At 55.6% G+C, this 15,246-nt stretch overlaps 1 protein-coding gene across 1 annotated transcript; it reads left to right on the top strand.

The window, feature by feature from the left end:
• The first annotated feature begins 1,091 nt into the window (after positions 1-1,091).
• TOR3A (torsin family 3 member A) lies at positions 1,092-14,994 on the top strand. Its single transcript, XM_035010702.1, has 6 exons — positions 1,092-2,231; positions 3,284-3,397; positions 4,222-4,487; positions 6,249-6,427; positions 13,358-13,479; positions 14,127-14,994. The coding sequence occupies exons 1-6, from the start codon at positions 1,997-1,999 to the stop codon at positions 14,375-14,377; spliced, it is 1,167 nt and encodes a 388-aa protein (XP_034866593.1). The 5' UTR covers positions 1,092-1,996; the 3' UTR covers positions 14,378-14,994.
• The last annotated feature ends 252 nt before the right edge of the window (positions 14,995-15,246 follow it).

Below are 15,246 nucleotides of genomic sequence, written 5' to 3'. Positions count from 1 at the left end.
CCGAGAATGAAATGTTGGCAGTTTATTGAAACCAGAGACTTGTCTAAAAACTGGTGTTTGGATCCATTGTTTCTGTGTGGAATTGACAACAGTGAAAAAAAAATGTCTCCCTTTACTTTTAGGAAAAAATGTCATCTTGAAATCGAGACGTTTGTCCAAGAACTTTCCAGCTATCTATTTACCACTAAGTGCTAAATTCAAACCAGAACACTGCAGAAATTAGCAGTTAGTCCTACATGAAAGTTAAAAGTAGAGACAGTGTTATTTTCACAGTCCTAAAACTTGGGTTTTTAAAAGAAACTAGTGTTACTACTGGTAATTTTATCACCATGAATTCACTTGTAAACATCACCACTATAAAATCATCCAAGCCTCCTGTGTAGACCATCCAGAGCCTCACCCAGGGTGGGGCATATATTAATAATAATAAAAGTCGGAGCGCCTGGGTGGCTCAGTCGTTAGGCGTCTGCCTTCGGCTCGGGTCATGATCCCAGGGTCCTGGGATCGAGCCCCGCATCGGGCTCCCTGCTCAGGGGGAAGCCTGCTTCTCCCTCTCCCACTCCCCCTGCTTGTGTTCCCTCTCTCACTGTGTCTCTCTCTGTCAAATAAAATCTTAAAAAAAATAAAATAAAAATAAAAATAATAATAATAATAATAATAAAAGTCAGCATGTAACTGAATGAGCCCCTGAACCCTCAGAGCCTGCCGTCAAGTGACTTTTATTCTGCCATTTGATAGGTGGGGAATCAGGCCTAGGGCAAATAATACCCGAGGTGACACATAGAAAACGGCAGGGGCCATACTGGGGTGCCATTCTCGCTCATTTCGCTGGCTGAGTTCGTTTTCAATTTCCAGATGAGCAGAAGGGCGGGTTCCTCGTTAGCGGCCCGCGGAAGCTCTCCGGGGCTCGACAGCGCTCGCAGCAGGAACACTCTGTGCGGCTTCCGCGCGGCCGGCACTCGGAGGGGCGGAGACACGCCGTCCGCACACCCCTACGCCGGCCGCAGTCTGCGGCGGGGCCCCAGAGGCGCGCGGCGGGGCCCGGGTGCTGCCCGAGCGCGCGGCAGGGCGGGTGTGGCGAGCGGCGGAGGGCAGAGCGGGCCTGAGTGTGACCTGGGGGGCTGGGCCGTCGTGAGCGGGCCCTGCGACGCCCCTAACTGTCCGCAGAACCCAGCCGCGAAGCCACGGAGCCTGTGCCGTCAGTCAAGTCCCACGACCTCTAGACAGCACTTTGTTCCAAGGACAAGAGGGCCCCGTCAGGCCAGTGGCTTCAGTCACTCCGGGCGTTTTGAAAAATGCATCAAGCTCTTCTGAAACGCGACAGGCCCGTGGCAGGCTCATGCTGTGGAGAAGGGGTCCCAGGGGAGAGGCGCCCTCAGGTCTTGCCTGTGGTATCTGAGGAGCGTCTCAATGTCACCGGCGCTTCAGAGCGGCAAGCGTAGCCGAGAGAGCGCACACAGCATCAGCCGAACTTCCTTCCGTGACGCTCCCCGTTTCCAGAGGCCGAGCTCTCCAGCCTGGAGCCTTCGGGCGTCCACCGGCCCCGGCGGACTCCCAGCCGTGGAAACCCGGGGCTGCCCGCAGCGGTTTCACTTCCCGGGGTGGCGGCGCCAGGCCCCGTGTGGCTCCCCGCCCCGCCCCCAGGGCCTCTCTCCACGCGGCGCCCGGTGACACGCCGCCCGCGCCGGCCCGGGGCTGATCTGCCGCCAGGGGCAGGGCATAACCGGGGGCCCCTGTTGGGTCGGCGTCGGACGGGCCCCGGGGCTGCCGAAGGGTCTCCCCGGGTGGCTGGCGGTGACCTTTCCGAGGCCTGACTGCACCTCCTCGGCGACCGCGGGCTCCCGGGCCAGCGCGCGGCCGGAAGCGAGCCCCGGCGGTGGGCGGCGCCTGCGGGCGGCCTCGGGGAGCGCTCGGGCCGCCGGCCTGGGCCTCGGTTCCCGCGGCCGCGCCCGCCGCCGGCCGGGCACTACCGGGAGCGGGGCGGCGGGAGAGAGCCATGCGGCGCCTGCGCCTGCTGCTGCTGCTGCTGCTGCTGCTCCTGCCGCGGCCGGGCGCCCCGGGACCCGGCGACGACGCGAGCCCGCCCGACGCGGCCCAGGAGCCCCTCCGGGGCCTGCGCGAGCGGCTGCGGGCGGCCGCCGCCCTCTCCCGACGGTACTGGGCGCTCCTGCGCTGCCGCGTGTGGCCCGAGGACTGTGAGCGCGCCGAGGAGGCCGGCGCGGGGCTCCTGGGTAAGAGCGGCCGCCCGGGCTCCTCCGGCCGCGGCCCCGGGGGCTTGGGGGGGCAGGCGGGGGGCCGGGACGTGCGCTGGCCGGGGGAAGCCGGGCGCCGCTGTCCCAGCCGCCGGGCCGCGGCCACCAGGCAGGCGCCCTGGCTGCCCGCCCTACCGCCCCAACAGGCCTCGGCCCAGGCGGCGGGCAGGGGCGCCTCTGGGGACCGGGCCGCCTCCCCGGCCTGTATCCATCACAAGACCATCTCCTTCCCCCGGGTGCCCCGCCCTCGGCGCCCGTCCTTGACCCCTCCAGACAGCTCACACTTCCTTGAGTCTGCCAGCCCACCTGGCATTATTCCATGGAGCTGCTCTTTCCCGCCTTCTGGGCTTTAGGCAAAGTCCCCGGCTGGACACCCGTGTTCTGGTTCCCGCTCCGTCAGTGACAAATCTGGCAAGGACCAGGTGCTCTCTGAGGCTCCTTGCGGTCTGTGGAGATAATTCTAGGCCCCTAATGCAATTCTGATGGCAATCCTACAATGGTGCTGTAAACGTCTTTCATTTAAATCAGAAGATTTCTAGGTCCCAGTGGCTGGGCTCTGGTTGGTTGTGTTTCTGCTAGTGCTGCCAATGTTCAAATTGACACCTGACAAAAGAATTGAGAGGCCCTTGGGGTTGGCTGGGATCACACCATTTTGGAATTCACAGCAAGTAGGCAGAATGATCATCACCAGCGGCTGCTGGTCTCCCTGCCAGACTGCAAACTCGTTGTGGGCAGCTCTGGGTTTCTTACGCTTCTGGCACACGGTGCTTAAGGCATATATGTTGAGCAAATTGAACCTTTGCTGGATCTGTATCTGTAACAAGGCCATCGACTTCCTCCAAGCTGGGGGCGCCCCCTCCTGCTCATTCCCTGGCCAGGCGCAAGGAAGGCCCAGGGAAGAGCAGTGAGGAGCAGCCCTGGAGGGAGGACCAAGGACAGGAAGAACTGCTCTGCTTCGTTGCGGGGAGACAGTGTCCACCTTCCCCGTGGCCCTGGGTTCTGTCCCTGTCTCACAGCTCCCCCTTTTCCAGGCTGGAGCCTTCCCCTGTTGGGCCAGCAGTATCTGGACATCCTGACCTCGTGGTACTGCAGCTTCCAAGCCTGCTGCGACAGCGGGGACTGCAGGATCTCCAACAACTTCACAGGTGGCACCTTGCATGGCCCTGAGGGGCTGGGGATCTGTGGGGAGGAGAGGCAGTCCGGGGGCAATGCAAGGCACCCTTCATCGTCCTGCCCCCAGCTGACAGCACGCCCTCCCTGTCTCCGCCATGGCTCCCAGAGCCCCTGTCTCCACGCCCTGTAACCTCATGGCTGGAAGGAAGGCCTCACAGAGGACTCTGAACACACTAGCTGCCCTCAACAAGTGTTTGCTGAATTGAATTTATTCATGTGAGGGAGTCTCCATAAAGCACCTAGGGGTTCCGAAACCTCTGGGTGGGAGCAACCTCTTGGGCATGGGGGATGGGCTTCCTCCTCCAGACAGGATTCTGCCAACCATTCTCTTCTTTTCAAGATTATTTATTTGGGAAAGAGCGCGTGCACGCGAGTAGGGGGAGGGCCAGAGGGAGAAGCAGGCTCCCCGCTGAGCCAGGAGCCCGATGTGGGGCTCGATCCCAGGGCCCTGAGATCATGACCTGAGCCAAAGGCAGCCGCTTAACCGACTGAGCCACCCAGGCGCCCTCTGCCAACCGTTCTGGGGTGTCTTCAGGACCTTCAGAAAGGGTGATTCCCTTCTGTCCCTACATTCGATCTTGATTTCTCAAGCTTTTCGAAAGTAGCCCTTGCATCCCTTTGGGCTGCAAGGTCTGCCCAGCCGTGTCTTATTCTGAGGCCAGGCAGCCTGGATAGGTGATCCCCCCCTCCCCCAGCTCAGAGATGTTCAGAGGTGCTCTGTCTCCTGGCCGTCGCTGAGCCTGGTGGGGACCCCACCTGTGCCACCCCACCATGGCCGCCTCTTTCCTGCTCCTAGGCCTGGAATGGGACCTGAGTGTGCGACTGCACGGCCAGCATCTGGCCCGGGAGCTGGTCCTGACGACGGTGAGGGGCTACTTAGAGCTGCCCCGGCCGGACAAGGCCCTGGCTCTGTCGTTCCACGGCTGGTCGGGCACAGGCAAGAACTTTGTGGCTCGGCTGCTGGCAGAGAACCTATACCGGGATGGGCTGCGGAGCGACTGTGTCGAGACGTTCATCGCCACCCTACACTTTCCTCACCCGAAGTATGTGGACCTGTACAAGGTGAGGCCAGGGGGTGCTCTGCCGGTAGGCCGGGCACAAGGCTTGGCCAACCTGAGCCGCAGGCTTCTGGGATGGGACGGACGCCCTGAAATCAGCCCTTCCCTGCAAGGAGGTGGCCTTGGAGAAGCCTGGGTGTGGGGGTTGGCGGCCCTGGTGACAGACCCTGTAACCCACAGAGACATCCACTCCACAGAGATACGGCCCTGAGCGTGTGGAGGAAAGATTCATATTCAAACACTGCGCGTCTTGAGCCCCGTCTCCTTATCAGCTGCCCACTGAGCTTAAACAGAGAATCCACGTGATAGTTGTCTGTTCCCGAAGTAGTGGTAATTGTGCAGGAAATGTGGAACAGACAAAAGCAAAAACTATCAGAATCTCCACACACAGACACAAGCACAGTCCGCATTTGGGTGTACTTCCTTCAGGTTTTACGTCATTGTGATTAACACTGGACAGAAAGTTTAGATGCTGCTTTTTGGGGAGGCTGCGCAAGAGGGAGAGAGAGAATCTTAAGCAGGCTCCACACCCAGCGTGGAGCCCGACGCAGGGCTCGATCTCACGACCCTGAGATCATGACCTGAGCCGAAATCAAGAGTCAGGCGCTTCACGGATTGAGCTACCCAGGCACCCATATCCTGCCTTTTTTTTTTTTAAGAGGCATATCATATAAGATTTTCCATGTCTTCCCCAAATCGCCAACAGGTAGGGAGACAAAAATTGTCCTTGCCGCTCTGCTCTTGGGTTTCTTCCATTCAGACATGTAGTATTTCAGATAAGCCAGACGATGGGCAAAACCCCATTGCAGCATGACAGAGATGACTACATGGTCTTTGGCTTTCGGTCCCCCTCTCTGCAGTGTGTTACCCTGGGAAGATGATATGAGGCTCCGAGCACAGAGCTGGCTGAGGTGCTGGAGGGCAGAGGCTGGGTGAAGCGCCCTGGGGGCGGGCGGCTGGTGGCTAGTCTGCCAGGCCTTCGCAGAAGGAACAAATGGGCTCTGTGGCAGAACTGCTGTGGATCTCCGCTTCCCCACTGTGAAAACAGACCTGTGCACGCTCTCTCTCCCTCTCTCTCTCTCTCTCACACACACACACACACACACACACACATTAGGGTGACGGGGGGCTGAGGTCAGATCCAGGGAGGCCAGAGGTGGATGGAGTGGGGGCTCTGCTGACAGACCCGCGGGGCGCGGGAGCTGGCCCCCTTCCCCTGCTGTAGCTTGCAGAGGGCTTTCAACTCTCTGGCTGGGGGTGGGGCACCCCCGGGGGCCAGTTGGCTGAGTCCCGGACAGGTCCCACCCAGGCTTCTTCCCTGAGGTCTCAGCCTAGCCTGGGTACTAGTGAGCACCCGCTCGGGGGAGTTCAAGACGGGGCTGGGGCTGCCTGTGGGCCCTGAACCTGCTGTGCCCGCCTCCCCGATATTAGAGCCTGGCTCCTCCCCCCCGGGAGGCTGACTGGAGGTTGGTTCTGGGATGGGACCTCATCCTGGAGCGCGGGGAGCAGGGCGAAGCCTGGGGCCTGTTTCCAAGGCCAGGCCAGCCAGCTTCCTCTCCCCAAAGCCCAGGATGCATGAGAATCACCTGGGAAGCTCATCAGGGGTGTGGGCCCTAGCCCCACCCCCACAGGTGTGGATCGGTAGTTGTGGGGCAGGACCCCAGGCGATCCTTTGCAGACGCCAAGCGTGGCCCTCAGGGCTGGAGGATGGGAACAGGCCTCCCTCTGCTCCCCAGCTCGCAACAGCTCCCTGTATTCCGTGCAGGAGAAGCTGGCAAGTCAGATCAAGGAGACGCAGGAGCGCTGCCCCCAGACCCTGTTCATTTTTGACGAGGCCGAGAAGCTACATCCGGGAATGCTGGAGGCCCTTAGGCCACACCTGGAACTCCAGGCTCCCGAGAACCACAGGGTCGAGTCCCCGAAAACCATCTTTCTTTTTCTCAGGTGAGGTCTGAGGAACAGTAGTTAGGAGGGCTGGGGGAGGGGAGGGAGGAGCCTCCGTCCAGGTGCCGCTTGGGCCGGGCTTGGGAGTCAGCCGACGGAGGGGGGTGCTTCCACGCTCCGCTGGGCTGCAGACCCTTCTCTGCACGGGAAACCGAGAGGAAACAGGAGCCTGGCTGCTTGGCTGGTAGCAGCGGTGCGGGGCCGTAGTCTCCCAGGTCCTGCCCTGATCTTACCGCTAAGGCTCCTGGAAGGACTCTGACTCCCACCCCTCGCCCCCCACCCCCATCGCCGGCTCCTATCCCTCACCTATCCTCCCCTGCCCAGCACCCCCGTGGCTGTCTTAGGGCGGGGAGGCTCCCCTCCGACTCTCTAGAGCACACAGCCCCCTGGGGAGGGACCACTCACACACTAGGAATCCTCTCTTCGAAGGGCATTTTGGGGATTGCGGGCCTTTTTTGTTGACCTATAACAGACAGCATTAGTTCCAGGCGTGCACCATGATTCAGTATTTGTATATGCGCGTATTGCGAAATGATTGCAGTGAGTCTGGTTAACACCGGTCATCATACATGATTACACAGCTTTTTTCAAGATCTACTCTGGGCAGCTTTCAAATATGCGGTGCGGTGTTATTAACCCGGTCGCCACCACGCTGTACTCTGCGTCCCATGACTTACTCATTACTTAACGCCGCCGGCCTCGGGCAACCGGCCATCTGTTCCTGGTCTCTGAGCTTGGTTCCTTGTTGTTCTTGTTACTCTTTTAAGATTCCACGTATGAGCGTGGATCATAGGGATCATAGGGAATTTGTCTTTCTCTGCCTTATTTCATTTCACATGATGCCCTCAAGGTTGTTGTTGCAAATGACAAGATTTCATTATATTTTATGGAGTTTTATGAATAATACTCCACTATGTGTGTGTGTGTAGCGCATTTTTGTCATCCATCCGTCAGTGGGCACTTAGGTGGTTCCCATATTTTGGCTAGTGTAAATAATGCTGCAGTGAACATGGGGGCATGTATATCTTTTTTAATATTTTTGTTACTTTTGGATAAATCCCCAGAAGTGGAATGGCTGGATCATAGGGTAATTTTACCTTCAGCTTTCTGAGGAGCCTCCACAGTGTTTCCCACAGTGGCTGCACCAGTTACATTCCCACCCCCAGCGCACAAGGGTTTCCTTTCTTCCACATCCTCAATAACACTTGGTATTTCTGGTCTTTTTGGTTACAGCCATTTTCACAGATGTGAGGTGGTATCTCATTGTGGTTTTGATTTGCATTTCCCTGACAATCAGTGATGTTCAGCACATTTTCATCCACCTGTTGGCCATCTGTTTGCCTCCTTTGGAAAAATGTCTATTCAGATCCTCTACCCATTTTTAATCAGATTATTTTTTTGCTATTGAGTTGTATGAGCTCTTTATATTTTTTTATTTTAACCCTTATCAGATATATGAGTTACAAATATTTTCTCCCATTCAGTAGGTTGCCTTTTCATTTTGTTGGCTTCCTTTGCTATGCAGAACTTTTTAGCTTGATGTGGTCCCACTTGCTTATTTTTGCTTTTGATGTCAAATCCAAAAATTCATTGCCAAGACCGATGTCAGAGAGCTTACTACCTGTTTTCTTCTCAGAGTTTTAAGGTTTCAGGTCTCACATTTAAGTCTGATCCATTTTGAGTTAATTTTTGTGTACGGTGTGAGGTAGTGATCCAGTTTCATTTCTTTATATTTGACTGTTCAGTTTTCCCAACACCATTTATTGAAGAGACTGTCCTTTCCCCATTGTATATTCTTGGCTCCTTTGTCATAAATTGACCATATGTGCCTGGGTTTATTTCTGGGCTATTTTGTTCCACTGATCTATGTGTCTGTTTTTATGCCAATACCATACTGTTTTGATTATTACAGCTTTGTAATATAGTTTGGAATATAATTCACATACTGTAAATCCCTTCTTAAAAGGGCATTAAGTTTTCAAAGCAGCACATTTGTTGAAAATTAAGTACAAACTATCCTCGAAAATTCCCAAGGTAGACTCAGTTGGAGGATGGTGTCCCATTAAGTCCAGTGTGGCTGGTTCTTTCTCCAGCCTTGGAAGGTCTGTTTCTTCTCTGATCACGAGAGGAGGTCACTGGCTCAAAATTCAGGGTATGATGTGTTGAATGAAAAGCTCATGCTTTCACACCTGTGCTGAGATCTGCACCCTGACCATGCAGGACTCATCCCTTGACCATTATACGACATGACCTGTTTTGTTTGCCTGTATACTCTGGAAATGGCTTTGTAAAAAGTGAATTGAGAAATCAGCTTGTCCAATCCTATCTTTTTTTTTTTTTTTTAAGATTTTATTTATTTATATGAGAGAGAGAATGACATAGAGAGCATGAGAGGGGGGAGGGTCAGAGGGAGAAGCAGGCTCCTTGCCGAGCAGGGAGCCCGATGCGGGACTCGATCCCGGGACTCCAGGATCATGACCTGAGCCGAAGGCAGTCGCTTAACCAACTGAGCCACCCAGGCGCCCCAATCCTATCTTTTTTGTGGTGGCTCCAACTGGGAAGATCCTGCCCAACGTCTGTTAGAAGTCCAGTTTGGGTTCCGGTTGGCCCAACCCGAAATGCTTCACAAGCCACTTCTGAAACTCAGAGTGGAAGAATAACCCATTGCTCCCGCTCCCCAAACCCCCTTCTCCCGTCGGTAGGCCTGTACGTACTGGCTAGGGGCTTTTCTTCAGTTTTGCATGCTCCCTCTGAAGGTAGAGAAATAGGGAGTCTGGATTTTTATCCAGTTTGGAACGTGTGGAGGCAGATCTTGTGTCACTGTGGACCCACAAGACAAGCTGGAACCAGTTGAAACTTGCCCCGTTGGGATTTCAGTGTGGTGACAGCAAGCCCTTCCTGGTCTATGATTAAGGCTTATGGGACACAACAGTGCACTGTGGAGGGACGCAGCATGGGGAGGGGGGTGCTCCCAAGGGGATTTTATTTTATTTTTTAAATATTTTCTTAGAGCGAGAGAGAGCACAAGTGGGGTGAGAAGCAAGCTCCCTTAGACCCTTAATCTGAGCGACCCTGGTGCCCCCCAAGGTGATTTTGAAAGAAAAGCAGAGAAGCTGACCTGTCCCTGACTTGAGCTTTGGTCCCAGGGCGCTGCCTTTCCCTTTCAGTTCGCAGCTTGGAAAACCCCCACCCTTGCCGGTGCATTTCCTAATGTGACCCAGGTGACCTTGCGTCTCTAGGCAAATGTTTGCCTTTGTAGTATTTTGGTCATTGACCTGCGGGCAGTGCCCTAGTCCCCTTTAGCCCTGCCCTTTCCCCCAGTGACCTGGCCTCTGGGCACTGTCCGAGGCCAGGCGGTCACCAGGGAATGGACAGGAGGCTGGGGTGGCAGCTGGGCCTGGGGAGAGAGCCACCGGGGGGGAAAGCCGCCCCATGGGATCCACACTTGCTGGGGGATGGAGAGGCCGTGCCAGCTCTCCATGCGGAACCCCTGGGGAGGACGCACACCTGTGACAAGGCCTCGAGGGAGTGGTCTCCGGTTCCAGGGGCTCCGGCGCAGGCCTGGGCCCGGCCTAGGGAGTCCGTGGGGTTTGACAGGCCTGGGTGCGGGCTGACTGTGCAGCTCAGCGCCATCCCCACCCCTGCCCCCGGGTGCCCAGACAGCAGCACTTCTAAACCCTGAAGGTTTCCAGGTACAGATCTTCGTCAGTTTGCGGTGGGATTGTGTCCCAATAAGCTCATCGTAAGCTGAAAATGTATTTAGCACACCTAACCTACTGAACACTACAGCTCAGCCTCGCCTACTTTAAATGTGCTCACAACACACACATTAGCCTGCAGTTGGGCAAAATCATCCAACACAAAGCCCATCTTCTAACAGAGAGTAGACCGTCTCATGTAATTGGATGAATGGCGTACTGACAGGAAGAGCGTGGTTGTGCGGGTGCAGACGGTTTTAAGGGTGTCACTTGTCGACCCCTGTGATCGCGTGGCTGCTACCTAGCATCACGAGTCGGGATCGGACCGTGTGCTTCGCTAGCCCAGGAGAAGATCAAAATTCAAAGTGAGATTTCTCAATGCTTACTGCCTTTGTATCCTTGTCAAGTAGAAAAATCGTTAAGTCGGGGGCCGTCTGTATTCTAGGGATGGGCCGGGGAAGGCCGTATTTGAGTCTCTGGATTTGAGGTCTGCGGTGGCCTCACCCCCGTGCTGAGGGCTTCTGTGTTTGAAAGAAAAGCATGGCTGATTCGAGCTGTTGGTGGGAACAAGTCACATTCGTTGAAGGCCAGCAGTTTAATCCTGAAAAAACTCCTAAACATGCTTAAGTGAGGTGCTGGGGGGTTGCAGTCCTGCCCCGTGGTGGTGGCAGTCAGAGTAGGGGTGTCCTGGGCGCCAAGCTCGAGGGCCTCCACTAACGCCGAGGACTTTCACCTGTCTCTGCCATTCTAGAGAATGCTCCTGGAACGGGGTCGTGGAACTCTGGTCCTCTTCTTAGGGAAGCAGTCCGTGAAAGGGAAAGGAGAGAAAGGACTTTTAACAACTAAAAGAATACGAATGTAAATTGTTCATGGAATCAAAAGCCTTGTAGAAATGTGTATTTGTTGACCATTGAACCTAAGGTGACGTAAGGGGGCAATCAAATTGTCTGGGCCAATTCTCTTATTTTACAAATGAGGACACTGAGGCTCTGCGAGATTAATAAGTGAGTGTTTATATCTCTTCTTTAAGAAGGACTTAGCAATTAAGGTTTGGGGTTTAAGAGTTCTGGAGAGGCCTTTGAAGTCCCTTTCCTTTGGGGTCTTGGGGCTAAGGGCTGGGAAGAGGACATGTCCTGTCCCAGAGCCAGGGAACAGGCTGGGCTTCAGAGGGTGCCTTCAGACCCCTCGGCAGCCGGGGACCTGGGAGGATGTGGAGAACGGAGGTCCTCCAGGAAGGCCTCAGCTCTCTAAAGGAGCAATCCTGGTGCCAGAGGGGCAGTCCTGAGGAGCTGAAGACTAGGGCAGGTGAACAGAGACGGGTCTGTCTTGGTGGGTGAGAGAAAAGCCGCCCATAACCAAGAGGAAGAAGACATGGGTGATGGGACAAAGCAAGAAGAGAAATTGAGGGGAGAGATGGAAACAGTGTAGACAAATGTGCAGACGTGTGTCAATTTGTTAAATAACGTTTACTGAGCACCAAGCACAGCAGTCCATGCTCCTGGGGCTGGATGAGTGCGTCGCCCTCCAGCCCACCCCCGTGTCCACCTGCCCTTGCCTCCCACGGGGAATGCAGGATGGGGCAATCCCTTGGCAGGGGACAGCTCTTGCGTCCGCTAATGGAAGATGACCTGCCTGGCAGGCCTTCCTGCAGCAGCCTCCCTGTGTGCAGGTGTCATGGGAAGTCTGGCTGGGCAGCTGAACTTGAGCAAGGGGTGGGGGGCGAGTCCCCCAGCTGGGACTCAGGACCCCTAGGACAATCTGGCTGGGAGGGGTGCACCGGCGCCCACGGGAAGGAAGCACTGGATCACTGGGCAGTCCTGGCTCACCCAGCAGCGGCGGCAGGCAGGGAGAGAGCCTGGCACACGGGACACACTCTAACGCCAAACAAGCAGACAAATGGGTTAATGTACCTGCGAGTGTCAGATGGCCAGCCAGAGCTTCAGGAGAAGAGAATGGAGCTACCCCCTCACACTGCAGGCCTGAGCAGGGCTTGGTTTGAGGAGCTGGCAGGGGGCGTTGGGTGAGGAGTATGCACCCGGCTGGGCTGGGGGGGGGGGCGGGGGGCACGGAGGAAGTGCTGCTGGCCCCAGGTCCCCATCTCCTCCTCCTAGCTTCCCTGGTGCTGGCTCTCATTTCTTCTTAAGTTTTATTTAGGTCACCTCTACACCCACATGAGGCTTGAACTCAGAGCCCAGAGATCAAGAGCCGCATGTTCCTCCAACTGAGTCAGCCAGGCGCTTCTGATTTCTTCTCTCCTTACCCCCTGTCTCCCTCATCTCTCTCACCCAGTCCTCTCTTGTGCTTTGGACCCATCATTCCAGTTGCCTATTGCTATCACAACCCTTAGATCGCAAGCAGGTGTAAAACGTGTGTGCACACACGCACGTAGATCCAAGCTTTCATCACTACCCTTCTCCTACATTCACGCCACTCGGCAGTGGCTGGGAGACAGCGGGCAGCTTATGACAAATGCTTGTGTGTTTTGATGACTTCTTTTCCCTCACTTCTCACATCCCTTAGTCACAGAGGCCTGGCCGATGGGCCTCAACTAGTTCTTCAATCCTTCTACCTCTAAACAGGGACTGTTGCAAAAAGCTCCTTGATCTACTTTCCATAACCATCCCATGCCTCTTCAATGCAAGCTCTGTGGCCCTAGAATGATCTTAGGAGGTAAACCAAATCAGGTCACCCCACCACCCTCCACTCTCACGTTCAAACCCCTGCAGTGGTTCTCTCTGGCCTGTAAGCTAACTTCTGTGTGTGTGACAGACAGTAGCCTCCACCTGCCCCAATGCCTCTGCTGCTCCAGCCCTGAACCCCACACACCCCCTGCTCATCCAGGCCGGGACACGCATGCTGTCCCGTCAGCTTGCGCTCAGAAGCCACATCCTCCCTCTTAAGGCTTCTCCCTGGGCCTTAGGCGCTCCTGCTTTAGCACCTGCCCCGCAGTCCTGGAGTCACAAGCCCTGTCCTTGCCCACGGAGGGGTCAAGGGAAAGCTCCACATCATGCCATCGCTGTGTGCCCTGCCCCTCGCACGGACTGTGTGTCAAAGGGGAGCAAGACCGAGAGGACAGTGTCTTCTGTGCAGACTTTGGGTTGTGACAAGATCTCTTGGAGAAGGAGAGGCCCTCGACCTCCATTCTTCCGGTCATGCATGCAGTGGCCTCAGTGGTCCGTATAGCTAAACAGAAAAAGAATAAGATGTGTTCACAAGCTCTTGTCCTTTTCAGTAACCTTGGTGGCAATACCATCAATGAAGCTGTCCTGACTCTGCTTCAGGCCGGAGGGGCCCGGGAAGAAATCAGGCTGGACCAGCTGGTGCCCCGGCTCCAGGCCGAGATGGAGTCCACGGGTAAGTGGCTCCCAGCCTCTCGGGTTGGGGGGGGGGCGTCTGGACTGGAAGGTGGGCTTCTGAGGTTGGCAAGGCAACCGTATCATCACCTCACTGTCAGCTCCAGGTAGACACAAGAGAAGGTCCAAGAAAGCTGAACTTCTCTGAAAAGGCTTTCAGAGTAGTTGTCCCAGCCCTGGAAACCCAGGCAGCGGACCCTGAGCGAGAGTGTCTGTGAGCTCAGTGGTTCATGCCTCTGGCCGCCTCCTGGTGTGAAATGAAACAGTAAACCTGCAGGCAGTGTCCCACTGTCCCGCTTCACCTGGGGCACACGTTCGGAGTCAGCCGGGGCACACTTTCGCTCTGAAGTTTTTTTTTTTTTAAAGATTTTATTTATTTATTTGAAAGAGAGAGAATGAGAGACAGAGAGCATGAGAGGAAGGAGGGTCAGAGGGAGAAGCAGACTCCCCGCCAAGCAGGGAGCCCGATACGGGACTCGATCCCGGGACTCCAGGATCATGACCTGAGCCGAAGGCAGTCGCCCAACCAACTGAGCCACCCAGGCGCCCCGCTCTGAAGTTCTCGACACAGGCTTTAGGGTCTTAAAACTCCAGTTGGGGTCAGCCCCAAGGTAGACGCCATGTAACTCTGCTCTTGATTGATTTCAGACACTGGCTTTGGCCACAGCTGTCTTGTCAAGGAAAACCTGATTGACTTCTTCGTCCCCTTCCTGCCCCTGGAGTACCACCACGTGAGGCTGTGCGCACGCGACGCTTTCCTGAGCCAGGGGCTCCCGTACACAGAAGAGGCCCTGGACCAGATTGCCAAGATGATGGTGTATATCCCCAAGGAGGAGCAACTCTTCTCTTCTCAGGGCTGCAAATCTATTTCCCAGAGAATTAGCTATTTCCTGCCTTGAGGGCTCGAGGAAGACTTCCTGCAGCTGCGGGTTTTCCCCCACCAGGACCCTGGGGCCGGTCAGGAGGGCAGGCTGGCCTCCAGCCGTCACTCCCACACACAAAAGGTGTGTAAGAAGGAAAGGCCTTAAATCAGAAACAGAGCCAACACTTTAAATCACTTGATGCCTTAAAGAGCCACATTTTAAAATGTGGGCCAGGTGGTTGGAGACAGCCACAGGCCAGATGAATCCCAAGGCCTGGCTAGCATCTCCGCCCTTGCCTGCAGAGGCCCGGACTTGGGGGTGAGGCCAGAGGTCGCGGGGTCCTCATTGACAGGGAAGGGAGACTCAAGCTCCGCTTACCAGTGGCCAGGCTGCACCTCGGGTGTGCAGGCACAGGGGCTTAGCTTTCAAGCTGTTCCCAGAGGGAAGCGGAGCAGGTTTGTGTGTGAGCAGATCAGCAAAGAGCCTCAGGCTGAAGGAAAAAGTACGCAAAAGAAAATTTTATATATATATTTATATATAAATCATGTCAGTGGAGATTAAGATTTGTACTCTTAGATCTGAAAGAATTTAAGCAAGGGGCTTTGACATGGCGGTGTCATGTGTAAAGATTAAAAGTTTGTATTTTTCTAAAACCCTCAGCCTCCTTTCTTACTGAGACCTAGTAATCATGCTCACGCGGCCGGGGACGGATGCCGGCGCTCAGGGCGGACGCGGTGACCGCCGGCTCTGCCAGGTCACTTCCCGCGGCTTCGTGCAGCGGCCAAACCGTCATGTCAGCCTCTTACTGAGGAGCTCTCACAGCATAGTGCTCCGTACGTGAAAACGTCACTCCCGGGCTCCCAGCTGTAAAAAGAGAAAGTCATTTTTTTTTTGAGGTTTGAATG

This window comes from Mirounga leonina, unplaced genomic scaffold (genome assembly GCF_011800145.1).
Source record: "Mirounga leonina isolate KUSES-001 unplaced genomic scaffold, KU_Mleo_1.0 Mir_154, whole genome shotgun sequence".
Classification (NCBI taxonomy): domain Eukaryota; kingdom Metazoa; phylum Chordata; class Mammalia; order Carnivora; family Phocidae; genus Mirounga; species Mirounga leonina.
The sequence above is the reverse complement of the archived record's forward strand: the minus strand, read 5'-3'. Positions and strand labels throughout refer to the sequence as shown.

Coding starts and splice junctions, on each gene's coding strand:
- TOR3A (XM_035010702.1), top strand. CDS start 1,997: ATGCGGCGCCTGCGCCTGCTGCTGCTGCTGCTGCTGCTGCTCCTGCCG. Junction 3,398..4,221: donor GATCTCCAACAACTTCACAG/GTGGCACCTTGC, acceptor TCCTGCTCCTAG/GCCTGGAATGGGACCTGAGT. Junction 6,428..13,357: donor ACCATCTTTCTTTTTCTCAG/GTGAGGTCTGAG, acceptor TGTCCTTTTCAG/TAACCTTGGTGGCAATACCA.